A 27,757-nucleotide genomic window follows, 5' to 3' on the forward strand; every position below is an offset into this window, starting at 1 on the left:
AAACAGTAGAAAAAAACGTATAAACAATATACGAAATGAAAAATAATTGTAAATAAATCATAGTTATTTTAAAAAATATGTTTTCTATATCTACACCGACACTTGTCATACAAACAAACAAAGAAATAAGCTAGACCCGAAAGACAAATCAATCAAAGATTTATAATACACTGTCTTACGCCAACTATATCAGTACGGGAAGTGTTCAGTGAGTGTGTGCAATTGTTGAGTGAATGTGTGAAATTGTTGAGTGAATGTGTGAAATTGTTGCGTGAATGAGTGAAATTGTTGCGTGAATGAGTGAAATTGTTGAGTGAATGTGTGAAATTGTTGAGTGAATTAGTGAAATTGTTGAGTGAATGAGTGAAATTGTTGAGTGAATGTGTGAAATTGTTGAGTGAATGTGTGAAATTGTTGAGTGAATGTGTGAAATTGTTGAGTGAATGTGTGAAATTGTTGAGTGAATGAGTGAAATTGTTGAGTGAATGTGTGAAATTGTTGAGTGAATGTGTGAAATTGTTGAGTGAATGTGTGAAATTGTTGAGTGAATGTGTGAAATTGTTGAGTGAATGAGTGAAATTGCTGAGTGAATGTGTGAAATTGTTGAGTGAATGAGTGAAATTGTTGAGTGAATGTGTGAAATTGTTGAGTGAATGTGTGAAATTGTTGAGTGAATGTGTGAAATTAGCGCTTGGTTGTTGAAATAATATAGACTTGGTAGGGTCGGTGTAGCAATGTTGTGGTGAATTGGTTGGGTTGGTCTCGCTGTTGTGTTAATGTTGTAGTTATGTTGTAGTTACGTTGCTGTGTTTGTGTGAGTGTTATGTTAATGTTGTTGTGTTTATGTTGTTGTGTTGATGTTATTATATTTATGTTGTTGTGTTGATGTTGTTATATTTATGTTGTTGTGTTGATGTTGTTGTGTTGATGTTGTTGTGTTTATGTTGTTGTGGTGAAAACGTCGAGTTGTACTAGTCCCCACCAAATAGAGCTATGGCTACTTATTTAAGAAAATTGTACGCTTCAGCCACCTCTACCCCACTAAAATTTAACTCCTTGGACCTAGATCCGCTGTGGACGTGCTGAGATAACAAATGGTTTCCAAGTCTATACACAAAAGCCCCACTGCTGGCTGGGCAGGTACATGTAGTGTAGGTAAACCTATAGGTAGCCACTGACTCTAAAAAAGTAACCGCCTCATCAATCTCCTTGTCTACCCATGTTCCTATAGAGACCTGCTTCGGGCAGCCATGGGGATGAGACACTATGATGGTCAGTTTGTCCACAAGTTCTTTTTCTTTATCTTTATACGAGTGGTTAAAGCGTGCCTCTCTTATTCTCTGGCATAACTCGTCAAACTTCTCTCGCATCATGTCCAATTTCTCAGCCACCTTTACGTCATGTGTCACACAATACAACCTGCACCAATCTTCCTGTGGGTTACCCCCATCAACGTCCCACCCGTAGAGAAACACTTTTGGACTTTTATCTTCATCAAACCACAACCTACAGCTGGTTTGTCGCGCCTCGCTTAAATCAAACACCACGTGTTTGGCTGTCAGCACTGCGAATCTCCAGAGATCTTTTCTGGGCGTGCCCGGTTGTTCACATTCTGGACATGGACAGCGATCCGGGAATTTGCTTCTCAAATCACGCCACACCCTCCCAGTCCCAATGTGCAATGCTTTTTGTCCCCTGGTCTTGTAGCAAGGATATGGATTTTTAGTGCCTGGTAGAAACGCTGGTCTGTCTGGGCTTGTGAAGTTAACGGCTATCCTAACGGTTATGTCAATTTGAGTTTTGACAAGATCATATATATCCTGTTTCTGGTACCCATCAGGTAGGTCCTCAATGCTAAATTTGTTAGCAGGTATAAACCCTTTATGGTCAGGATTTTTTTTACAACTTTTATAACCTCTTTGTAAATCTATTTCACTTTGCCCCTCAAGACATTCCAGTACCTCATGTGTACCTGTGTATAAAAAATTAAATTGTATTTGTATTAGACTGTATTTAGTCAATTGTATTTAGAGTTAAACGTGTGTGATAGTTGAATACCTGGCGTGCTTTTTTTGAGATCGCTCACTGACTGAAGTGAGTGAATGTAAGGCTATATGATCGGGGTAAATGAGAAGTTCGAGAGGACCACCTAGCTAGATGAATGCAAGGGGAAGCTATGTGCTTTGACTGTTAGAACTTGAAATATATCAAGTAATATTCCTGTAATTTTATCTTGTGTATTCACGGACTTGATGTAAAAGTGCTATATCAAACTGTGGATATTTGGTTACTGAATGAACTGTATTCTTGTGGATTTTACTATTGTAAATAAAGTTGTGAAATGAGCCAGCAGTTTATCGTCTATCTTTAAAGAAAGAAGAACTCACATTCACAATAACATCTAGTTGTCACACTAAAGACAAAGGAGTGTTACAGTATTCTATGAATGTAAACTTTGAGAGAAGAACAATGAATCGAGATTAAAAGAAATCTCCACTTACCCATATAGGCAAGAGTTACCTCCCCACTACTCGCCATTCTCTTGCTAGCGTCTGCTATAAATAACCTACCAATGAAACAATGTTATCTAATATTAGGAATAAAAATTATAATTCGCTTAAAAAGTTACCACTTCGGACACGTTGGTCAATAAGTCAGATGAGAGCCCAGCTTTTTCTGTAAAAGTTGCGTATGAACTTATTGTGTGGTCAGTTCCTTTCACATCCTAACGTGAGCCAGGTACCAATTAGAGCTGGGGAAACTCAGGGATGTCTTATAGACGAAAACCCTGGAATCCAAACTTTCAGATTAGCAATCATGAACTCTACCGTCCGACTTGCTCTCCCCTTAAGTAAACCGAAGACTGGCACATACTATACAGGCAAGTGTACAACATCAGACAAGTGTACAACATCAGACAAGTATACAACATCAGACTACAACATCAGACACGTGTACAACATCAGACACGTGTACAACATCAGACTACAACATCAGACTACAACATCAGACTACAACATCAGACAAGTGTACAACATCAGACTACAACATCAGACTACAACATCAGACTACAACATCAGACACGTGTACAACATCAGACTACAACATCAGACAAGTGTACAACATCAGACAAGTATACGACATCAGACAAGTATACAACATCAGACTACAACATCAGACAAGTGTACAACATCAGACAAGTGTACAACATCAGACACGTGTACAACATCAGATAAGTGTACAACATCAGACTACAACATCAGACAAGTGTACAACATCAGACACGTGTACAACATCAGACTACAACATCAGACAAGTGTACAACATCAGACTACAACATCAGACAAGTGTACAACATCAGACAAGTGTACAACATCAGACTACAACATCAGACAAGTGTACAACATCAGACACGTGTACAACATTAGACTACAACATCAGACAAGTGTACAACATCAGACTACAACATCAGACAAGTGTACAACATCAGACACGTGTACAACATCAGACTACAACATCAGACAAGTGTACAACATCAGACTACAACATCAGACAAGTGTACAACATCAGACAAGTGTACAACATCAGACAAGTGTACAACATCAGACAAGTGTACAACATCAGACAAGTGTACAACATCAGACTACAACATCAGACACGTGTACAACATCAGACAAGTGTACAACATCAGACTACAACATCAGACAAGTGTACAACATCAGACAAGTGTACAACATCAGACTACAACATCAGACTACAACATCAGACAAGTGTACAACATCAGACTACAACATCAGACAAGTGTACAACATCAGACTACAACATCAGACAAGTGTACAACATCAGACAAGTGTACAACATCAGACAAGTGTACAACATCAGACTACAACATCAGACAAGTGTACAACATCAGACTACAACATCAGACAAGTGTACAACATCAGATGAGTGTACAACATCAGACAAGTGTACAACATCAGACTAGTGTACAACATCAGACAAGTGTACAACATCAGACAAGTGTACAACATCAGACTACAACATCAGACAAGTGTACAACATCAGACAAGTGTACAACATCAGACAAGTGTACAACATCAGACTACAACATCAGACAAGTGTACAACATCAGACAAGTATACGACATCAGACAAGTATACAACATCAGACTACAACATCAGACAAGTGTACAACATCAGACAAGTGTACAACATCAGACACGTGTACAACATCAGACAAGTGTACAACATCAGACAAGTGTACAACATCAGACTACAACATCAGACAAGTGTACAACATCAGACAAGTGTACAACATCAGACAAGTGTACAACATCAGACAAGTGTACAACATCAGACTACAACATCAGACAAGTGTACAACATCAGACAAGTGTACAACATCAGACAAGTGTACAACATCAGACAAGTGTACAACATCAGACAAGTGTACAACATCAGACTACAACATCAGACAAGTGTACAACATCAGACTACAACATCAGACTACAACATCAGACTAGTGTACAACATCAGAAAAGTGTACAACATCAGACTACAACATCAGACAAGTGTACAACATCAGACAAGTGTACAACATCAGACTACAACATCAGACAAGTGTACAACATCAGACTACAACATCAGACAAGTGTACAACATCAGACAAGTGTACAACATCAGACTACAACATCAGACTACAACATCAGACACGTGTACAACATCAGACAAGTGTACAACATCAGACTACAACATCAGACAAGTGTACAACATCAGACTACAACATCAGACAAGTGTACAACATCAGACTAGTGTACAACATCAGACTACAACATCAGACAAGTGTACAACATCAGACTACAACATCAGACAAGTGTACAACATCAGACTACAACATCAGACAAGTGTCTGCCAGTAACTGGTACGAATTTCTGACATGGAATATAGGTTAAATGAACCGACATTTTTAAATTATTACCGTGATAAACATTCTAAAGGTATATAAGTAAATTAAATATTGTACAAAGATAGTGTACATGGCTGTCAACTTCTTGGATTTTGAGTTCTTAAAAATAATCAGTTGTCAAATGTTAAGGTCTGGTAACGTGAATTATATATTGCATTATGTTTTCTTATTTAACTAAATCAAGAAATAGACTGGACGAAGTATATTTGTATAGAAGTAGAAGTAGAGGAGAGAAATAGAAAGAGAAGTAGAAGTAGGAGTATGTGTAGGAGTAGAAGTAGAAGTAGAAGTAGAAGTAGAAGTAGAAGTAGAAGTAGAAGTAGAAGTAGAAGTAGAAGTAGAAGTAGAAGTAGAAGTAGAAGTAGAGGTAGAGGTAGAAGTAGAAGTAGAAGTAGAAGTAGAAGTAGAAGTAGAAGTAGAAGTAGAAGTAGAAGTAGAAGTAGAAGTAGAGGTAGAGGTAGAGGTAGAGGTAGAAGTAGAAGTAGAAGTAGAAGTAGAAGTAGAAGAAGAAGAAGAAGAAGAAGACGTAGACATACAGACGTAAAAGTAGAAGTAGAACTAGAACTAGAACTAGAACTAGAACTAGAACTAGAACTAGAACTAGAACTAGAAGTATAGGAACAGGTACAAACACGAACAGAGACACGAATGAGAATATATATATATATATATATATATATATATATATATATATATATATATATATATATAAAGGTTTTGAGCAAACTTACCTAGAGCAGAAGTAAGTACTGATCTAGTTTACCGGAAAGACGACTTCTTATATAAAGAAATCTAAAGGCCTTACCTCGCTTTTTTCTAGGAAAACGTTTAATAGTCCCGCCTATAGTGATCAATGGTAACACGGGGAGATTCTGTAAACATATCATTGGCACATGATTTCAATCAATAATCAACTGATTGCTTTGCCATTGAGAAATTACAATAAGGTCAGTTATGTTTCTTCGTGGTTCTAAAACTATTGAATTGCGTACAGAAAATTTTATTTTACTTGCACATTTTCTTCCCAAACAAAAAATGAATAGATATGCAATACACAGCATCTGCTTGATATTAAAACGTAATCATTAATCATGAACGTCGACATATTCTGCTCAAAAGCAAGAGCGTACAATAAATGTGTACGGAACAGGCGTTCACGTTTCAATAAAATTGCGCACTAAATGCGAATGCAGTCCGCACTAAATGCAGTTTTTATTAGACGTGGGACATGCTAGTGAGAGCAGGAAATGTTTGAGAAAAATTCGAATAGAACTGTTGTCGTTTTGTCCAGTGTTCTGGTCTGGTTTCTCGCTACTTCTGAGGCGGGTAAGTGCTCAAGCACTGCTGATTACTAGCGCTATAATGGCCACTGCTGTAAGCTATAGACGCACAATTCAATATTACTTCTCGATTTGTATAAGGCAAAGACGGAAAGCTTCAACTATTTATTACAGCTAATTCTAAGAAGAGGAAACTGCTGACAGCTAAAGTTATTTTAGCTACTTTATTCAGTAAAAGCTAATTAAATTAAATTAAAATTATTAGATTCTACTCTACAGTCGCAATGGGGAAAAAAATCTACTGATTATATATTCAGCCGCTGATGAAAAAAAAACATGTTTACTCTATGTGATAAGTTGAGTTTTAATGGGTTTATTTTATTCTAGTCTAGGGTCAGCCTATCCTATCGTTTGTAATTTTTTAATCTTGTCTTGTTTTAATTTATTGTTTTTTTCTTGCTTAAATACTTTTAAATTTGTTTGAAATAAATTGCAAATTATATCCTACATTTAGAGAATCCGTGAGCACCATAAGTGAGTTGTTAAAACAATCTAAACATATAGATCAAACACCGATTTCAAATTTATAGCTAAAGTAACTTATTGTTTTAACAGGGAGCTTATAAAACGTTGTTAGGTCAGGAGCTTATAAAACTTAGGTCAGGAGCTTATACAACTTTGTTAGGTCAGGAGCTTATAAAACTTAGGTCAGGAGCTTATACAACTTTGTTAGGTCAGGAGCTTATAAAACTTTGTTAGGTCAGGAGCTTATAAAACTTAGGTCAGGAGCTTATACAACTTTGTTAGGTCAGGAGCTTATAAAACTTTGTTAGGTCAGGAGCTTATAAAACTTTGTTAGGTCAGGAGCTTAGGTCAGAGTTGACCATGTTTCGGTGTGACAGGAGTCACGGTACCTTTGTGACGCACGTCTTGATTTGGTGACGCGAGTCATATTTACGTCATATTTTCCATCTGAAGGCCGCAGTGAAATCCTACAGAGGCTAAAAGACAAATCCTGGCCTTGGTTTGGTGACAGTTATCAACGGGACTGTCCTGATTCAACTCAAAATCCCACTCGATGTTTTAACATCAGGTACACGGTTTTTGTTAGGAATTTGTTTACACTGCAATAATATATAGCCTATATATATATATATATATATATATATATATATATATATATATATATATATATATATATATATATATATATATATATATAGTTACTTATTTATTTAGTTTTATTCATTTGTTTGTTTGTGTGTTTGTTTGTGTGTGTGTTTGTGTGTGTGTGTGTGTGTGCGTGTGTGTCAGTGTGTGTGTCTGTCTGTGTGTATTTCTGTCTGTGTGTGTCGGTGTGTATGACTGTGTGTGTGTGTGTCTGTGTGTATCTATGTGTGTATCTTTGTATGTATGTATTTATTTATCGTATTTATAAATTTTCAATAACCCCTGTATCAAACGATAAAAACCTTTTGTTGAAGGCCACAAGCAGAGTCTGTGTTAGAACGAGCAGGACTACCCAGCAACATCACCCTCACCACAGACCTGGACGTTGTGTTTTCTAGCCCCAAAGGTACATCTGGGGACTGTTTGTTGGATGTTTGTAGTCTTATGCCTCTAGGGTGTTTGTAGTGATGTGTTTGTGGCATGTTGCAGTGATGTGTTTGTGGCATGTTTGTAGTGATGTGTTTGTGGCATGTTTGTAGTGATGTGTTTGTGGCATGTTTGTAGTGATGTGTTTGGGGCATGTTTGTTGTGATGTGTTTGTGCATGTTTGTAGTGATGTGTTTGTGGCATGTTTGTAGTGATATGTTTGTGGCATGTTTGTAGTGATGTGTTTGTGGCATGTTTGTAGTGATGTGCTTTTGGCATGTTTGTATTCTTGTGCCACTTGGGTGTTTGTAGTTACGTGGGATTTTTAAGTCGAAAAAAAAATGAACACATGCTTTAATATTTTCTAAAACCATTCAAGCATATTTTAATTTCCTACTGAAAAAGTGATTGCATGTTTTAATTTCCTATAGAAAAAGTCGTCATTTATTTAATTTCCTCCAGAAAAAGTGGTTGTATGTATTAATTTCCTCCATAAAAAGAGGTTGTATTTTTTTATTTCCTCCAGAAAAAAAGTGGTTGTATGTTTTAATTTCCTCCAGAAAAAAAGTGGTTGTATTTTTTAATTTCCTCCAGAAAAAGTGGTTGTATGTTTTAATTTACTCCAGAAAAAGTGGTTGTAGATTTTAATTTCTCCCAGAAAAAGTGTTGTATGTTTTAATTTTCTCCAGAAAAAGTGGTTGTATGTTTTAATTTTCTCCAGAAAAAGTGGACGTATGTGGCAAATCACAAGAGATGGACGCTGTGAAAGCCTTCAGGCTAAATGAGAATGGTCAAGAAATCAAATCCCATTTGGAGGTACCTTTAGAAAATATACATTATTAAAAACAGGTTAGTTTTTACTTTCTCGTATATACGAAGTATAGAGAAAGTATTGTAATCGTGCACAAAAATCACTTGAAATTTTAACAATTTTCACCGTATTACCCCTCAGTCCTTCATCACATCCGAAGTATAGAGGACTTATTTTAATCGGGCAAAAATTATAAATCCAGATTTATCAAAATTAAGAGCTTTAATGCGTAATCCAGTCTGAAAAACTGGGCTTTGCAATTCTGTCCGTATGTCTGTGTGTCTGTGTCTGCTGTCAATGCGTAAACACGATAACTTGAGTACCGTTACAGCTAGGTTGATGAAATTTCATATATAAGTATTTTATCAAAATCGTAGATCGTATCAACTTTTGAGCGATTTACTATAACCGGAAGTGGTACTTTTTCTACTTTGAATTTTTCAAAAGTCTATAACTTGAGTACTATTTCAGATAGATAAATGAAATTTCACATGTAAGTAAAAGATCTAATTCTCTACCTTCTGTTAAATTGTGAGCAATTTCCATTGACCGGAAGTAGTAATTGAAGCTACTTCCGATTTCTCAAAAAACTAATGTAAATTTTTAAAGTACTAATAATATTGCGCACTATTATGCACTTTTTATTTGGCGGTTACTTGGTCTGCAATTCTTTTGTCTACGAGATTTTATTCTATTTTTAAAACTTTAAGTATTTAAAATGGATTACAAATCATGTCTATAGCCCGAGTTCCATCCCCTGTTGTTTTATATAAGAATATTCGAGAAAGTTTAGGGGAGATCACTCCCGGTTTAGTTAGCTTTTGCCATCGAGGCGGCCGTGAGAAAATAGAAACTTAAACCTAAAAATAATTCCAAAATTTAATATTTTAGAATCAATGTTATAAAACATGCAAATCATGGAATCTTGAAAATATTGTTTTAGTTTAAGGCTACATTTCTATTTATTTTCATCAAGCCTGGGTTATAACCTGAAATTTCCTTAAGACAAACTTGATTGGCACTACAGGAACTACAGGAAATATTTTTAACACCTTTCGATTTTTTAAGGCTATGCTCATCATCGACCATTACATACTATTATTATCAGGTGATAAGTGTTCTGCGAGTTAATACCAAAATCATTAAAACATTATAAGTTGTCGCTCATTGTGCTGTTTCATTGTAAAAGGTTTGTCGCCCCTTTTCTACTCAGTGTGGTGTTCGTCTCTCTCTATAAACAACTCAGTATGTCTAGTCAATAGTTAGATGATAAAAACCATTTTTATAGCCAAATATATGTTTTGTTATATGATCACCATCCCTATAGCCAAATATATTTTTATTATAATGATCACCATCCTAATAAACAAATATATTTCTTGATACATGACCACCATCCTTAGAGCCAAATATGTTTATTGTTTTATGATCACCATTCTTATAGCCAAATATTTTTCTTTTTGTATGATCACCATCGTTATAGCCAAAAATATATCTTTTTATATGATCATCATCGTTATACCCAATATATATCTTGTTATATGATCATCATCTTTATAGCCCAATATATATCTTGTTATATGATCATCATCTGTATAGCCCAATATATATCTTGTTATATGATCACCGTCATTACAGCCAAATATATTTCTTGTTATATGATCACCATCGTTATAGCCAAATATATTTCTTGTTGTGTAACCACAAACCGTATATACAATGTTAAGACATTTCTTTTAAGATGTGCATTTATTATACGAAAGCCTAAGGTCACTGTGTGAAATGACAGTATGACTTTTCTATTGTATTCAGCTTGGATCTCAAATCTATCGCCGACCACCAAGAGTAAATTGGAGTCCAAATTTTAATAAAACCGACACATTTACTCTAATTATTTACGACGTGGGTCTGCTTAAAGTTAGAGCATTTTGGAGTTCAATCAAGCAAAAAAATGGAACTTTTCAAGGAGAGGTAAAATAACTCTTTTAATAATTGTTTTTTTTTTCTGTGTGCTAATCGAGAAGAATTACAGTTTTCCTTGAAATAAAATATGTTAATCTGTGGGCTCACATGGAGTTTGTGGGCTCGACGAGTGTGTGGGCTCGACGAGTGTGTGGGCTCGACGTGTGTGTGGGCTCGCCGAATGTGTGGGCTCGCCGAGTGTGTGGGCTCGACGTGTGTGTGGGCTCGCCGAGTGTGTGGGCTCGACGTGTGTGTGGGCTCGCCGAGTGTGTGGGCTCGCCGAGTGTGTGGGCTCGACGTGTGTGTGGTCAGTGGCGGATTAAGGGGGGTGCTGAAAGGGCTGCAGGGGCGTAGCGAGGGGGGGGGGGGCGGGGATGCGGACCGCACCGGGTGACACCATTTAGGGGGGTGTCAGCATGGCAAAAAGTAGCAAAATATATTGAGAAAAATGATAATTCCACTTAATTAAGTGATTAATTCGAGTGTTAAATAGTCTTTTAAGAGGTGCAAATCGAAAGTTTGATGAGGGGGGGGGTGCAAATCAAAAGTTTGTCACCGGGGCCCGGGAAGGGTCGCTACGCCTCTGGGGCGTGACGCCATTTAAGTGCCGCACCAGTTGTCACCCGACCTCGCTACGCCACTGTATATATATATATATATATATATATATATATATATATATATATATATATATATGTTTTTGGGGCCCCCAAAAACCTTCAGCCGGGGGCCCCGCTCAGCCTTAATCCGCCCCTGTGTGTGGGCTCGCCGAGTGTGAAGGTCAGTTTGACAGTTAATTGGACAATGGGACAGACAATTTGACAGACCATGTGGCAGACAATGTGAAATACAAAGTGACAGAAACTGTGACAGACCGTCCGACAGATATGTGACATGATGTGACAATATATAAATGACACATTGTGACATACCGTGTAATAAATGGTCAGACAATTGTATCACTGACTGTATGACTGACTGCATAACTGTATGACTTCCAGCGTGACTGTATGACTGAGAGCATGACTGTATGACTGACATTGTGACTGTATGACTGACAGCGTGAATGTATGACTGACAGCGTGACATATTCAGACTCAATGTTAATTTCCAAGAATACACACACACGCACAAACACACGTACACACACACAAGCTAATAATAAAAATATCATTCTGACTTCCGATTCCTAAACTTCGACACTATCATGTACTGAAGAATGTATACCCTTTTGAAAAGCTTATTTTGGTTTGTTCAGATGTTGCTTAAGGTTAACTTGGGATTCAATGTTATTTGTTTAAACTTCAAAACACGCAATAAAAAAATCACATCTTTTACTGTGAAATTCTTAACATTTTACAGACCTCCGCTTTTTATCAGCCCCCCGCCAACCCGTTACCAATCGTCAACCCGATATTGATTGTCCTATTAAAAAAAGACATCTATGATTATTGGCACCAGTATAGAAAAAGGCCGACAAAAGAAACAGCCATTGCGGTCCGAGAGAAAATGATGACTATGTTCGGAGACGGCGCAGGTTGGCATTAAGAAATAACTTGTCGAGTCTAGGCATGTATGTGTATGTGTATGTGTATGTGTATGTGTATGTGTATGTGTATGTGTATGTGTATGTGTATGTGTATGTGTATGTGTATGTGTATGTGTATGTGTATGTGTGTGTGTATGTGTATGTGTATGTGTATGTGTATGTGTATGTGTATGTGTATGCGTATGCGTATGCGTATGCGTATGCGTATGCGTATGCGTATGTGTATGTGTATGTGTACGAGGGTGTCATGAGGGCCAACTACGGGGTCAGCTTCACATATTTTCTTTCAAGCTTCTTTTAGGATGGGGGTGTGGGGCGTCGAAGTTTACATACCGCCTCCTCGAACGAAATAGAATTTATTTAAAAATTATATACTTCAAACAGCGTGTGTGCGTATGTGTGCTTGTGTTTGTGTGTATTTGCGCGTGTGAAAACATGTGTTCGTGCGCGCTTGCATGAGTGTGTACGTAAAAAACAACGACCTGCATTGTACTTGTAAAAATCCTTACAAGCCGTTCTTCTATGTACATCTAGACGTGGTAGGTCTCCAGGTGTTTTACACTGACGGATCTTCTATGTTTGAAAAGTATATGGCTTGTACCGAGGGGTACATCTGTGACAAGACTTGTACACAGAAGTTTCGAGAATGTAAGTCCGTACATAAGAAAGTCTTAGGGAATAATATGTTTCCGTACTTAAGACAGTCTTGTGGAATAATATTTTTCCGTACATAAGAAAGTCTTGGGGAATAATATTTTGTACATAGAAAATCTTGGGGAATAATATTTTTCCGCACATAAGAAAGTCTTGGGGAATAATATTTTGTACATAAGAAAATCTTGGGGAATAATATGTTTTCGTACATAAGAAAGTCTTGGTGAATAATATGTTTCCGTACATAAGAAAGTCTTGGGGAATAATATGTTTCCGTACTTAAGACAATCTTGGGGAATAATATCCTTATAACGTTTAACGTAATATTTGACGACAAAATTTTGACAAAATAATTATCTGTTCCTTACATAGATGCTGACAACGAAAAGATAAAAAATCAATTTGTTAATCTTGACTTGAGTGGAATTGACATGTACGTAAATATGTATTTCTACGCCTTCTTTGCTGGTGCTTTTGAAATCGATTGCTGCCATGGTATAAATCGTAACTCGAGGTAAACTATTATAAGGGAAATTATTGTTCCAAATTTTGAAATTTTAGGCTGTTTAAAAATGTGCCATAAAATGTAATGCGAACTCCTTGTTAATGTATTCCTGTCAAATATATTTTAGACCCGGGAGTCATCGGGGAATACCAGGCGATGATTTTAAAGTGGATAGCTATGAAAGATTATGTCAGTGGAAATGTCATGGCAACAGGGAGATCGAGATATCAAGCACTGAGTTGAACATTTACGGTAAATAGAAAAACTAAATAATCTGGACTAAGTGCTTACATGTTTAGCACTTAGATGAACATTTATGCTAAAGAAATAAGTAAATGTCCCAAACGTGCTTTGTTTGTTTTAATCATGTGGTCAAACTGCTTCCATGTCAAGCTTTAAGGAGCAGGGGCATCGTTGTCAAGGTAGGTAGTGCCAGGTCCCATCTTGCTGAACTGTGAGCAGGGGCATCGTTGTCAAGGTAGGTAGTGCCAGGTCCCATCTTGCTGAACTGTGAGCAGGCGCATCGTTGTCAAGGTAGGTAGTGCCAGGTCCCATCTTGCTGAACTGTGAGCAATACCATTGAGAGAATAGTTTTACTATTAACGTGCATGATCTCGGATTGGTTCCAGAACAGAACAGTGTGTTTTGACTTGCATCTTTGCATTATAAAGTTGGGAACTTGAGGTTGGTAAATTAGGGTTGGCTGTATAGATTAAGGGAAATCAGGTTGTTAATGTTGGGTTGGCAATATAGATTTAGGGACATTTGGTTGTTAATGTAGGGTTGGCAAGGCTGAACAAACAACCTGATGCTAGGATGACAATTATTTACAAACACTCATTTCAGGAGACAACAACCTCTACACATTTTTCGGTGTAGTCACTAACAACATGGGAGATTATCGTGTACAAACGATTTATAAGCTGCTCAACGTGAGACTTACTGGTAGGTTTTTTCATTCACTGAAACAATTTTGATCACCGCGTCTGACAGAATCATATTTTAATATTGGGTGGGTGGTAAAAATATAAGAAATCGCCGTTATTTTTTCACTTGTAACACAATTTAACTAGTAAAAAAAAAGGGTCCTAGGTGCTTTGACCACAGGTGCTTTGACCATAGGGGGTTTGACCACAGCGGGGCTTTGACCATAGATGGGGGTTAAACATAATATATAGATTTTAAAATAGATATTCGAAATTGTTATTTTAACTTAATTTATGATACAATTATTACAATTGTAAACATGTTTCCTGAGAGTCCATTAATTGAAATTAGCATGTTCTAAAAAAGTCAATATCGATATTTTAGTTTGACTATATGTCGGTACATCTGTTTGACCATATGTCTTAACAGCACGTTGTAATTTTCCGTGCAGTATTCTGTATTGCTTCTCAGCTGGGTACTTGCTCCTGCGACACCTTTCAAGAAAGTTGTCTTTTGCTGTGTGCAGTCCATATGTGGACCTTCAAGGAAACGCCACATTGTTGGGTGACTACATTGGAGGAGAGACTGAAGACTGTATTGCCATCATTCACAAATGTTATTTGTTTGTGCTACACAATTGCCAATAGTGTTTGTGTTTGATTCCAATTTTTTAAAATAATCCGTACCATATATGGACAAAGTGCTTGTTATGAAACGCCCGCATTGGACAAACCTCCTGTGATCAATGAACCTCTGCTGCTAAAACACATGTGGTCAAAGCCCCTATGGTCAAAGCCCCTATGGTCAAAGCCCCTGTCGTCAAAGCCCCGTTGTGGTCAAAGCCCCGCTGTGGACAAACCCCTGTGGTCAAAGCTCCGCTGTGGTCAAACCACCTATGGTCAAACCCCCTATGGTCAAAGCACCTGTGGTCAAAGGTCCGCGCACCAAAAAAAAAGCAACTAAGTCTTGTCAAATTTATATAAGTTGTAGGTGATTAGCTATTGGTATATGGTGAATGGTTGATGACAAAGATTTGTAAAGAAACTCAAAATAGAGCGGAAACCATCGTCTCCCTGTTCTAAGTCACTTGTTAAGACATTTCATTTTGTATCCTAACTGGTTTGTTCGGGTTAAAGATCTCTCCTGAGGGTGTTCAAGTTACTTTAAAGAGTCTCTTCATGATGTCTTGTCGTAGTGAAGTTTTTACCTTCTCTGACATCTGATGGAGGAATTGCCTTTTTGTTATTTGTCTTCTTTTGTAGTGGGATGGATTTTCCCGACTGCTACCAGCAGGAGGTCTAGGTGGGGGAGGGGCTCTGTAAGCCAACTCACTCTCCCCACCTTTAGTATTATATCCTAGACGTAATTTCCTACATAACCTGCCCCTCTTGATACATAAGTATACCGTACCATGTAACTAGCAACACAATCGGGGTAGAACAATTTTGATTAGAAGTTTCAAATTGTGCAATCTGAAAACGACGTAACAAACAAGATTCCCAAAACACAACATGTGGCTGAATAAAACATTTGACTGTTTAAAAAAGATATTTAAAAAAAATGTGAGTATGACCTGGAACCCTCAGCCGACGGTATCAATGTTATGCTCATCAGTTTTTCAAATTGGAGTATTTTGTATAGGAACAGGGCATAACCCCCACCCCCTACCCCAACCCCGGCAATATCCCCCTGACATCCCCACTCCGACATTACCCCCGGAGTAATTACTCCCCAGTCAATTAAGCCGGAGTGAGCACTTAAAGATAACATTCAAAAACAGGCCGAATGTAGGAATGTAGGCATGTAGAAATGACTGCTAAGGTTTGTTCCCCAAGTCAAGTGAAGCAGGAGGCATATTTTTCAACAGCGCTTGTCAGTATGTATACACGAATAAAGCATCGTTAAATGTTAAAAATCATGATTGGGTTAATAGCCTATTCCCCCATGTCCTCCGCCCCCCCCCCCCCCCCCCCCCCGCCGAGTGTATCGCATAACTCCTCTTTCTTTTCCTTCCTCTGGTAGTGCATTAGTGGGCGCATAGCATTTCACCGAGCTCATGAAGTGGTACCGAGATTGTCTCCCATGGTTTCTTCTGGTGATATCATAAGAGCCCTGAGTGTGTACGTGGTCTTTACCCTAATGACCTTAAATAATTGTTTCTCCTGTGGCCTGGCCGGATTGGCTACTGCCGTTTTCACCGTGCGATCTCCTTTATTATTATAGGGTTCTGATGTGTATGTGTGTGTCTGTAAACACGATAACTTGAGTACCGTTACAGATTTCTTTCAAAAAAACGCATGTAAATTTATTAAGTACTAATAATATTCCGCACTATTATACATATTTTTTTGGCGTTCATTTGGTGTGCAATTCTTTTTTCTACGTGATTCTATTCTATTTTTAAAAGTTTAAGTAATTAAAAATGGATTAAACATATTGTCTATATCCCGAGTTGCTTTCCCCTTAGTGTTGTACTAGCCGTTGGTACCCATTACACGTGAATTATCGGTCTATATATTTTTAATGGTATACATTTTTTACTTTCTCGTATATACGAAGTATAGAGAAAGTATTGTAATCGTGCACAAAAATAACATGAGATTTTGACAGTTTTCACCGTTTTACTCCTCAGTCCTTCATCACATCCGGAGTATAGAGGACTTATTTTAATCAGGCAAAAATTATAAATACAAATATATAAACGTTTTGGCGTTTTATGCGTTATCGAGTCGTAAAAACTGGACTTTGCAATTCTGTCCGTATGTCTGTGTCTGTCTGTGTGTAAACACGATAACTTGAGTACCGTTACAGCTAGGTTGATGAAATTTCATATATAAGTATTTTATCAAAATCGTAGATCCTGATTGACTTTTGAGCGATTTCCGATAACCGGAAGTGGTACTTTTTCTACTTTGAATTTTTCAAAAAGCCTATAAGTTGCGTACTATTTTAGATAGATGCATGAAATTTCACATGTAAGTAAAAGATCTAATTCTCTACTTTCTGTCAAATTTTGAGTAATTTCCGTTGACCGGAAGTAGTAATTTACGCTATTTCCGATTTCTCAAAAAACGCATGCAAATTTATAAAGTACTAATAATATCCTGCACTTTTATACACATTTTATTAAGCGTTCACTAGGTGTGGGACGGAGTGGTCTAGCGGTAGAGAGCTGGACTGCTAACCCGTTAGTCTCGAGTTCGAATCCGAGTTCAAGTCAGTAGACTGGGCCTTGTACTGACCACACTATCTCTTTATATGCCGAGGTCACAGAAACAAGTGAACTCTACTTCACTTGCCCCATAGACCGTCAGGTTTGAAAGGGAAACTTTTCACTTGGTGTGCAATTCTTTTTTTTACGAGATTCTATTCAATTATAGAAAGTTTAAATAATTAAAAATAGATAACAAAAATTGTCTATGTCCTGAGTTGCCATCCCTCGTAATTTTATATTAGAATATTCGAGAAAGTTTAGGGGAGATCACTCCCGGTTTATTTAGAAGAATATTTTATAAAATAGTTATTGGTCAAAACGCAGTGTGCTTTTCTACAGGTTTAACGATATTAGTGACAAAGCAAAGAAATAACTAAATAGTTAAAAGTCCGACAGATTTAAAATAACATAGGCTACCAATACCTATTAGAAAAAATAAAACCAAATTTTATACATAATTAGTCAACACAACACCATATTAAATGCGCACATTGATTAAAAGACTTCGTTAAAAACCCGGCTTTTCAATGATATTTATGTTGTTTTTTAAAGTAGTTTGTAATAGTTTTGGCCAAGGAAATTGTATTAATTTCATAAATTACGTCTCGATAAGTAAATCTATAGATCTAAGTCAAATAGTTCATTTCTTCGTATTCTAAAATTGGAAGATGACGCCATTGGTTTTGTGTACTTTCCGTACTTCAAACATATGACATGTGACGTCATCGATATATGCGTTCTTGTCCCAACTATAAGCACTTCTGGTTGCATAATTAAAACTGTTTTTCTACATTTGAATATGCCTTAATTTTATTTAAAGAAGAAAAATAAAAAATATTGTTTATACATTTAAAACATCTAACATATTATTTTGAACCAAAGTTCTTCATATATTACTGCAGATTCTGATGTGATATCCTGCGAAAATATTTTGGGAAAGAGAGAGAGAGAGAGAGAGAGAGAGAGAGAGAGAGAGAGAGAGAGAGAGAGAATTGCGCAAATGGGCTTTTATATATTAGGATAAGAATATTCGAGAAAGTTTGGGGGAGATAATTTCCTTTTATTTAATATATTCTTTGTTATGAATAAAATCATTTCATTACCAGACATAGATCCAAGAATTGGGGGCAACGATGATTTTATCTTGATGGGTAACACCACGAAGCGGCTGTTTTTCTTGCTGTTCTCATCGGTCGACCAGCAAAATGGTGAACCTTCGTCTGACAGGTAGTGTTAGTGTTTCATCTAATAGCTGGCAAGTATCAGCAATGTAGTTTCTCACATGTATGCAAGCACTTTACGCATAAGTGGTTGTTTTTTTTCTCGTATACATAGTATAGTGGAAGTATTGTAATCGTGCTGAGTATATAGCTTATATTTTGACAGTTTACGCCGCTTTACACCTTTCTACTGTATCGTATACGGAACATAAAGTACGCATTGTTATCGTGATAAAAAAATCTAAACATAGATTTTGACAAACTTTGACGTTTTACATCTTTCCAAAACGGAAAATCTTGGTTTACAAATTTTGTCTGTTTCGGTTATGTTGAGGAAATTTCATATATAAGTATTATATCAAATTCGTAGATCAGTATCAACTGTTGAGCTATTTCCAGTAACCGTAAGTGGTATACATTTTACCGGTTTCTCAAAAACCAATAACTAGATCGCCGTTTAAGTTAGGTAAGGGAAATTTCATATATATAAATTAAATAGTATGTGCAGCATTCTTTTGACGTTCGAAAGATGTGGTGCTTTACCCAATTTCTTTGTGAACACTTTCATTAAAGTACTGTTTCAGTTAGGTAAAAGAAATATCATGTATAAGTTAAGACCTTACACTTAAATTATTTTTTTAAATTTTTGAGTGACCACCGATAACCAGAAGCAGTACTATTAATTAAAAAATATCCATATCGTAAGTACTTTTTCCCTTAGATTAACATAATTTTAAACATTGATATAATATTATGCGGTTTAAAAAAAATTATATTTATTTAAAAATTGTATCGGCAAAGTTTTGATTAGGCCTACATTAAAGATTGCTATTGAAACTGTTTTTATGCATTTTTTCACTACTTCAAATTATTTTAATGCAATAACGTAGCATGACTAAAAACAATTGCGCACCAAATGAACATGATAATGCGCGTATAATAGTGAAGAAAAGTTTAATTAATTCATAAAAAATTAATTAGTCATCCAATTAAGTCAAACTTGATGTCAGATTGCATAGTCGTTGGATAGTCAGTTAGAAGTGCTCTACATTTCGCTTGGCAGCTTCGATCTATGACGAACGACAGACAAAAGCATAAAAGACAGACAGAGGAAGCAAGTTAAATAGTAGCTTGTAAATATATACATACATATATATATATATATATATATATATATATATATATATATATATATATATATATATATATATATATCACGATTGCACAGAAAATGCCACCCCTCTTACTGTTATATAAGAATTTACGAAAAGTTAGGTGGAGATCACTCCCGCTTGTTACAAATATTTGTATTTAAAAGGTTCAGTGTGAGTTCGGAGGCTGATGATTAACTAATTATATTTCCAATCATTTGTATTTTAACACAGTCTAACGGGCAAGATAAAGCTGCCCGAAGGTTTAACGTTACGGGGCATATCTTGGATCGACTTTGACAACAAATACATCACACCAATAAGTAAGCCGTTGTTAATGGTTTTCTTTTAATAGCCTTTCAGCAATATGCCCCCCCCCCCCCCCCCCCCCCCAAAAAAAAGGCCCACGTCATTATGGTTCCCGAGTAATAGATCGCTTATAAGTCTCTCTCCCTCAATTCCCCCCTTTTTAATCTCTATCTCTTCACACCTCCCCATCTCTCTCTCTGTCTCTATCTCTCTCTCTCTCTCTCTGTCTCTATCTCTCTCTTTCTATCTCTAATATGGACCTACCTGCTCAAGTAAACTTCATTAGCAAAGCAAGCTAAAGCAGGTTGAAACTTCGAGCATATCCAAAGCTCATATTGCCAGTTGCTAGACCCGAAGGTTGATGCCAGACCAGATAGCCAGCCGCTAGACCCGAAGGTTGATGCCAGACCAGATAGCCAGCCGCTAGACCCGAAAGTTGATGCTAGACCAGATAGCCAGCCGCTAGACCCGAAAGTTGATGCCAGACCAGATAGCCAGCCGCTAGACCCGAAGGTTGATGCCAGACTTTTCATTTGCACCGACGGTCTCATGGCCGGGTACCGAGCTATTGACTCGGGTTAGCAAGCGAGATTTCTACCGTGTGTCCAGAAGCCCTGTCATTAACTCTCCAGTCATTTCCCCACCACAAAGACCTGAAGTTTTACATATCACCGCTCCCCTACCCTGGCAATGAAAAATTGACCCTGTATCTAAACCTGACAGTAAACGTAACTCAAAATGGAAAGGTAATCTTAGGTTGAGTGTTAGTGCTAGGATTAGCACTAGGGTTACAGTGAGAGCCCGGATTATGGTATTAGGATTAAGGTTAAGGTATGGTTATTTTTTGAGTTGGTGCTAGGTTTATTGTAGAGTTAGGGTTACAGTTAGGGTTTTATAGTATTGCTATTTGAGTTATGTGTAGGGTTTTTATTTGGGGCTGTAGTTTAAGTTATTGATTTAGGGTTAGTTTTAGTGTTTAACTAGCGTTCGGGTTAGTGTTAGGATTCTGGTTACGATTTAAATTAAGAAGTGTTCTGGAGTAAAAGAACTTACTCTGCATTTTGTCGGCTATCAGGTGCTGTAATCCATAAAAGTCCTAGATAAGGACAAAATGCCTACGACGCCTATGCATTATATAAAATGTCGAGTTTCTCAAAGTACCGTTAACATGTATAATACGTATCCTCGAAAGGCTAGTATTTACTATGAGTGATAAATGGCATGGGGGAATCTACGGTGATTAAAGAGCTAAATAAATTGCGGAAGATGATATTGTATTGGAGCTTTATAAATGTTGAGAGTTTAACCGCAGCTTAAAATGTGGCGGAAGCCTAACAAGTTAATGCGTTTTCAGGCTATTCATTAAAAAAAAACAGTTTCGTTAAATACTAAAAGAAAAGGTAATACTTATAATGTATATACGCCAATTACGCGTGGTCAAACGGTAGTGTTCTGCTGCTAGCCTGAAAGTCTATAGAGTTCAGATGCCAGTTCTGATGAGGAAAGTTAAGGCAGCTTGCCATTGTTCTGAAAAGGGAACGACTTACTTTACTATATTGATGCTAATTATACAAATCTGTGTAAAATATCCACTCTAAAAGTCAATAGTTTGGGTAAAGTGTTTTGGAAAAATGTTACTCTACTCACTGAAGTACACTGTATGCCTGATTTAATTGCGATAAATGTTTTCATTTCATTACTAATTACCTAACACAAAAAATGCATATGTGAGGCTAAAATTAATTGAACTCAAAGGTCTTCAAACGTGGGTCTCTCTCTCTCTCTCTCTCTCTCTCTCTCTCTCTCTCTCTCTCTCTCTCTCTCTCTCTACGGAAACCGGCTCAGAAGGTTGACTTCCATTAGCCAGGCAGGCATCAATGCAGCAAACTCTGACCACTAGAGTTTCCCACACATCGGTCGCTACTTCCGTCGGCTCTCACTGGGCTTTCCTTCCCCACCCACCAGACGCGGGACGTCGTCCTATCGCCTGGTATCCGGCTTGATCGTGGGGGGCGTTAGGCCAGATCAAAAACCTCTAGCTGCTGTTGGCTACCACTAGCCATTCCGCACCCACTAGGGGGGGGGGGGGTCGTGAGCTTGGTCCGACTAGTGGCACTCTTCCGAAGCCACGTGAAGGTCGCAGCTTAAAGTCAAAATATCTGGTTAGGGTCGAGAGCAGACCCCTTTTGGTTCCCGGCAGTCTTGCACCTCACCTCCCCCACGTTATAATGTAGGGGAATTGGGAGTCCGACAAACCAGACTCTTCGGAATCAACCAGGTGGATCCTGTACCTAAGTGTAAGAGCGTAATGGAACTCAGAAGCTCAGTGCGTGGAGGCGATTTATTAACAGGGAATATATGGAAAGAGTTTTAAATTTAAAATGGCGTTAATCTTCCAAGTGACCTGAATGTCTTGAGTTGTTGAGTTAGTTACAGCTTAATTTTCAAATTATGTTAAGATAAGGGCTTTAAAAGAGCAGATGGAGTCATTTTGCCGCGGGTTTTTTGTCTGGAGATGTTATTAGAGACTTTGAGGGGTGAAGTATGGACGGGGCCGTTTTGTCGCGGGTCTCTTAGCCACAGTATAATTCTCTTAATTGTTTTAGTTGACCAACCTATTACCTTCACTATTCACTGTTATTACACCTATTTAGTATTTTGACAGTAAGCATGTTATATTTGCTACTGTTATATTTGCTACTGTTATATTTGCTACTTTTATATTTGCTACTGTTATATTTGCTACTGTTATATTTGCTACTGTTATATTTGCTACTGTTAAATTAAATTTGTTTCAATAATTCGTCATGTTGTCAAGCACCCACTGTAGCCCTAACCTCTGGCAGGTTCGTCTTGCGATGACCCGAGCCTAAAATGTCCCCCAAGTGATCCGACCATTTCAGATGATGAGAATCGTGTGTACTACACTCTGACCTTTACCAACCAGCTGTTTGAGGAAGAAATTGATGAAAGGAAATCCTCCCCGCCTACCCCGCCCTCTCCATCTCCCACAGACAAGCCAAACAATGCCGTCAATGATTTCAACCACCCAGGTGTTTTCATGTTAGGTACATTGTTCATGGTGTGTTCACTTATTTGACTTGGTACATTGTTCATGGTGTGTTCACTTATTTGACTAGGTACATTGTTCATGATGTGTTCACTTATTTGACTTGGTACATTGTTCATGATGTGTTCACTTTTTTGACGAAGGTATATTTATGTCAAACGGACCGTTTTGTAAATACGTGAACTTGTCCAATTACACGTTAAATTGTTCGAATTAGGATTAACTTTATTTAGGTACCATAATTTATATAGTTATATGTCACAAGGCAGCCGATGAACTTGTTCTGTCGACGCTTTCGTTATAGAATATTTTTGCTAGCAGAAAGTAGTGGTCGATTTATGTGAGTTACTTTGAATAGAAGTCCGGTTATAACTGGTATATAAAAGGAAGAGGTCGGGTTGTAACATGTATATAGAAGGGAGATTATAAGCAGACGATTGAAAGTAAGGATGATGTTATACCATAATGAATTATCAGGTTGTTAGAGGTGCATTAAAAGGAGGGGTTGGGCTAGAAACTGAAATTTTTTTCTAAAGGATAAGAAATTATTTTCATGGCGGACTATGTAACAGGATAAGGTAACGTAAGTCCACGCTCATGATCACGTTTGGGTGTTTAAGTTTTAGTTTACTTAGCTTGTTATAAATGTTGAGATTTCTTTGATCCAGAATTACGTACTGAATGAACGAGCAATATGAACTGAACTGTTTTTTCTTGTGCTTGATGACATTTTTTATTTGAATGTGTTTAATAAGTCAGTTCAATGTATTTGAATCTAAAATGTTTGGCCAACTTTTGTTTTCAACATGTTTACTAGGCCTCTATGATATTTTTTTAAAAGTTTTTGCTTATATAATTTTTTTTTTCCAATTAAAGTGAAATTACAATTTATTTTTAAAATCTTGTGTCTGTTTGTTTCTCTTAATACAAATTTAAAGAGTATAAAAACGATTTCCCACATAGGGCGTAAATAAGTTTTCAATAGCTGTTGTTGTTGATTTTTTTTGTCAATAAATTTAAATATTTGTATTGAACTTTTACCAGAGGTTATGAGATGTGGCAGAAGTGTCCGCTAACGTTGCAAGAGATGGATACTGTTTTCGTGCTTTTGTTCTCTTAATATAAATATCATAAACACTAAATTAAATTCATCAAATTACGCCACAACAAATTATGGCTGAAAACCTAAATGTCACGATGTGTTGATTCTAGTGATAAAATGTGCATAACTACAGGTCAGGGGTGTTGATTCTAATGATAAAATGTGCATAACTTTAGGTCACTGGTGTTGATTCTAATGATAAAATGTGCATAACTTCAGGTCAGGGGTGTTGATTCTAGTGATAAAATGTGCATAACTTCAGGTCAGGGGTGTTGATTCTAATGATAAAATGTGCATAACTTTAGGTCAGGGGTGTTGATTCACTCCAGGTCAGGGGTGTTGATTCTAATGATAAAATGTGCATAACTCCAGGTCAGGGGTGTTGATTCTAATGATAAAATGTGCATAACTTCAGGTCAGGGGTGTTGATTCTAATGATAAAATGTGCATAACTACAGGTCAGGGGTGTTGATTCTAATGATAAAATGTGCATAACTCAAGGTCAGGGGTGTTGATTCTAATGATAAAATGTGCATAACTTCAGGTCAGGGGTGTTGATTCGATAAAATGTGCATAACTTCAGGTCAGGGGTGTTGATTCTAATGATAAAATGTGCATAACTTCAGGTCAGGGGTGTTGATTCTAATGATAAAATGTGCATAACTTCAGGTCAGGGGTGTTGATTCTAATGATAAAATGTGCATAACTTCAGGTAACGGGTGTTGATTCTAACGATAAAATGTGCATAACTACAGGTCAGGGGTGTTGATTCGATAAAATGTGCATAACTTCAGGTCAGGGGTGTTGATTCTAGTGATAAAATGTGCATAACTTCAGGTCAGGGGTGTTGATTCGATAAAATGTGCATAACTTCAGGTCAGGGGTGTTGATTATAGTGATAAAATGTGCATAACTTCAGGTCAGGGGTGTTGATTCTAATGATAAAATGTGCATAACTTCAGGTCAGGGGTGTTGATTCTAATGATAAAATGTGCATAACTTCAGGTCAGGGGTGTTGATTCTAATGATAAAATGTGCATAACTTCAGGTAACGGGTGTTGATTCTAATGATAAAATGTGCATAACTACAGGTCAGGGGTGTTGATTCTAATTGTCACAGACTGTATTATTATGTATCCTTATTATATTGTGTTTTGCATGAATGAAGAGTACCTGGCTAGCGGAAGGACTGTCTGAGCGATCGTCATTTGTTTTTTCATGCTTTTGGGTGAGATCGCTCATTGACGTAAGGGGAGAGAAAGTTGTGAATAAAAGGGAGAGAAAAAGGTGAACGGGTGTTGTGTGCTAGGACTTGGGACTGGAACGATGGCAGTGAATGTAAGATGTCTCCATGACTTGGAGTCGTGATTATTATTTGTACCTATATCAGTTGATCTTCAAATATGGATGTACCACGGATTTATCTGTACATAGTGTAAATAAAGTTGTCATTTGAAGTTGCCACTGTTGCTCGTGTTCCTGTATGAAAGCTAACCCACAACAACAAAGGATACATGTTGTTACATATGGTGTCAGAAGTGGAGGCAATAAAGTGATGTTGCTACATTGTATTACTGTTACTTATGATGTCACAAGTGGTTGAAGAATTGGTGCTACATATGTCAGAAATAGAGATATTACAGTCTGTGGTCTTCCACTGTTTACCAAGTACGTCAAGTTCTTGAAAGTCATCTATCTACACTCAAGTCAGAAGGGTTGCTGTAGTCAAGTCAGACGTTTTGTTCAAGTCAAGTCATCAACGTGATAATTTTTATCACCTTATTTCGATATTGTCTCACCAATGTCGAGTAAATATCGTCTGTGTGTTTTTTCTGTTTGGATTTAGCCGATCAAGTCTTAGTGTTTCTTTTCTACTGTTTGGATTTAGCTGTTCAAGTTTTTTCTATATGGATTAGCTGTTCAAGTTTTTCTACTGTTTGGATTTAGCAGATCAAGTTTATTTTGTAACTGTTCCTAAACTGTTCCTAAAGATGTCTTATCTAAAACTGGACAAATTTCTACTCTGTAACAGGCTACTAGAACTATTTTGAATTTTTTCAACTTTTTGGAATCAACAAAGTGAACTATTTTTGGACGTATGTATGTACTATGAACTTTTCTTGGATTACCAGATGTCTGTAATCAACTAAAACAAGCCAGAAACCAAGAAAGGGTATTGTAAATTAATTAATATTTATCTATTGTCAACTAATGAATTTATATTTTATGTCATAGAAAATATATCAAAATGTCAAATTTTGAAACATATGCAGCACTTGTGAAGGAACTTGACATTCCGAAGGAAGACAGGTTGGCATTTATAAAAGAACTACTAAAGAAAGATGAAGAGAAAGCTGCTAAAGAGAAAGCTGAGAGAAAAGAAGAAGAGAAGGCTAGAGAAGAAAAAGCTGCTAAGGCGAAAGCTGAAGAAAAAGAAGAAGAGAAGGCTAGGAAGGCAGAAGAGAGGGCTAGGAGGTTAGAGGAAAGGAATTGGAAAATAGAAGATGATGAAAGAAAGATTACAGCAAAAAGAGAAGAAGATGACCGAAAACACAAGCATGAAACAGAACTGGAAAAATATATGGAAATGGCGAGGGCACAAGGCATTAAGAAGATGAATAAGCAGATAGCCTGGGCAACCAATCGACTTGAAAAAGACATAGAAGAAGCAAAAGAAGCATGGGACGAAGAAACAGACCAACCCCGACGAGCTCATGGAAATGTATTGAGAGAACTAGATGATGTGATAGAAATAGTGTGTAATAGATCAAGAGCTATTACAGACATGCAAAAAGAAGAAGAAATTTCAGAAGTAGATAAAGTAGAAGAGACTGTACAACTAAAAGGAAAGCGAAAAAAAAAGAAACAGAAAACAGAGAGCAGATAAAAGGGCTGAAACTTTGGAAAAACAAGTTGGCCTACATGAACTAGAATATAAACAAGAACTATTAGAAATGAAAGCTATAACAGACACAAATGAACCAAAATTAGAAAGTGAACAGACAGAATTTAAAGCAGAACTTGAAGAAGTAAATATTGGCAACCTTTGGAATGAAGAACAGAGTAACATAGTCCAGGAAGAATTGAAACCCAAGGATAAAACAGAGGTTGAACTTAATAATGATTTAAAGGTGACAGATACATTAGAATGTTTTAAGATTGACTCTTTATTGACTCAAACACAGGTACACGAGAATATTATTGAAAGTTGTATCGTAAGTCCATCAGAGAATGGCAGTCAACAAGAAACAAGTCCATCAGAGAATGGTTGTAAAAATGAGTTAATAAGCCCATCAGTGAATGGCAGTAATGATTTAATAAGTCCATCGGAGAATGGCAGGAATCATGATAAACTAATGATGATTAATGAATCAGTGAACTTAATAAGCCACATTGAAGAGAACGTACCTATTGAAGATTTACTTCGAAAATTGGAGTCAAAC

At 37.0% G+C, this 27,757-nt stretch overlaps 2 protein-coding genes across 3 annotated transcripts; one reads left to right on the forward strand and one right to left on the reverse strand.

The window, feature by feature from the left end:
• Nucleotides 1–350: 350 nt before the first annotated feature.
• LOC131944257 (uncharacterized) lies at nt 351–5,794 on the reverse strand. The gene is made up of 3 exons (XM_059304798.1): nt 5,696–5,794; nt 2,502–2,566; nt 351–1,972 (listed from the first exon to the last, which is right to left on the reverse strand). Exons 2-3 carry the CDS (start codon nt 2,536–2,538, stop codon nt 1,002–1,004), a joined length of 1,008 nt encoding a protein of 335 aa, XP_059160781.1. The 5' UTR covers nt 2,539–2,566; nt 5,696–5,794; the 3' UTR covers nt 351–1,001.
• Nucleotides 5,795–6,189: 395 nt separating this feature from the next.
• On the forward strand, nt 6,190–23,904 carry LOC131944267 (uncharacterized). Of its 2 annotated transcripts, XM_059304821.1 has the most exons (14): nt 6,190–6,290; nt 7,223–7,337; nt 7,729–7,820; nt 8,562–8,656; nt 10,464–10,622; nt 11,976–12,150; nt 12,697–12,810; nt 13,189–13,330; nt 13,449–13,573; nt 14,168–14,266; nt 18,569–18,689; nt 20,068–20,156; nt 22,989–23,210; nt 23,881–23,904. In XM_059304821.1, exons 1-14 carry the CDS (start codon nt 6,212–6,214, stop codon nt 23,895–23,897), a joined length of 1,644 nt encoding a protein of 547 aa, XP_059160804.1. In that variant the 5' UTR covers nt 6,190–6,211; the 3' UTR covers nt 23,898–23,904. The 2 variants fall into 2 exon arrangements, with proteins under 2 accessions (XP_059160804.1, XP_059160803.1); XM_059304820.1 differs by having other exon boundaries at nt 22,989–23,898.
• Nucleotides 23,905–27,757: the final 3,853 nt, after the last annotated feature.

The sequence above is a fragment of the Physella acuta genome, unplaced genomic scaffold, assembly GCF_028476545.2.
Source record: "Physella acuta isolate Inbredline_101_S28 unplaced genomic scaffold, ASM2847654v3 ptg000486l, whole genome shotgun sequence".
NCBI lineage: Eukaryota > Metazoa > Mollusca > Gastropoda > Physidae > Physella > Physella acuta.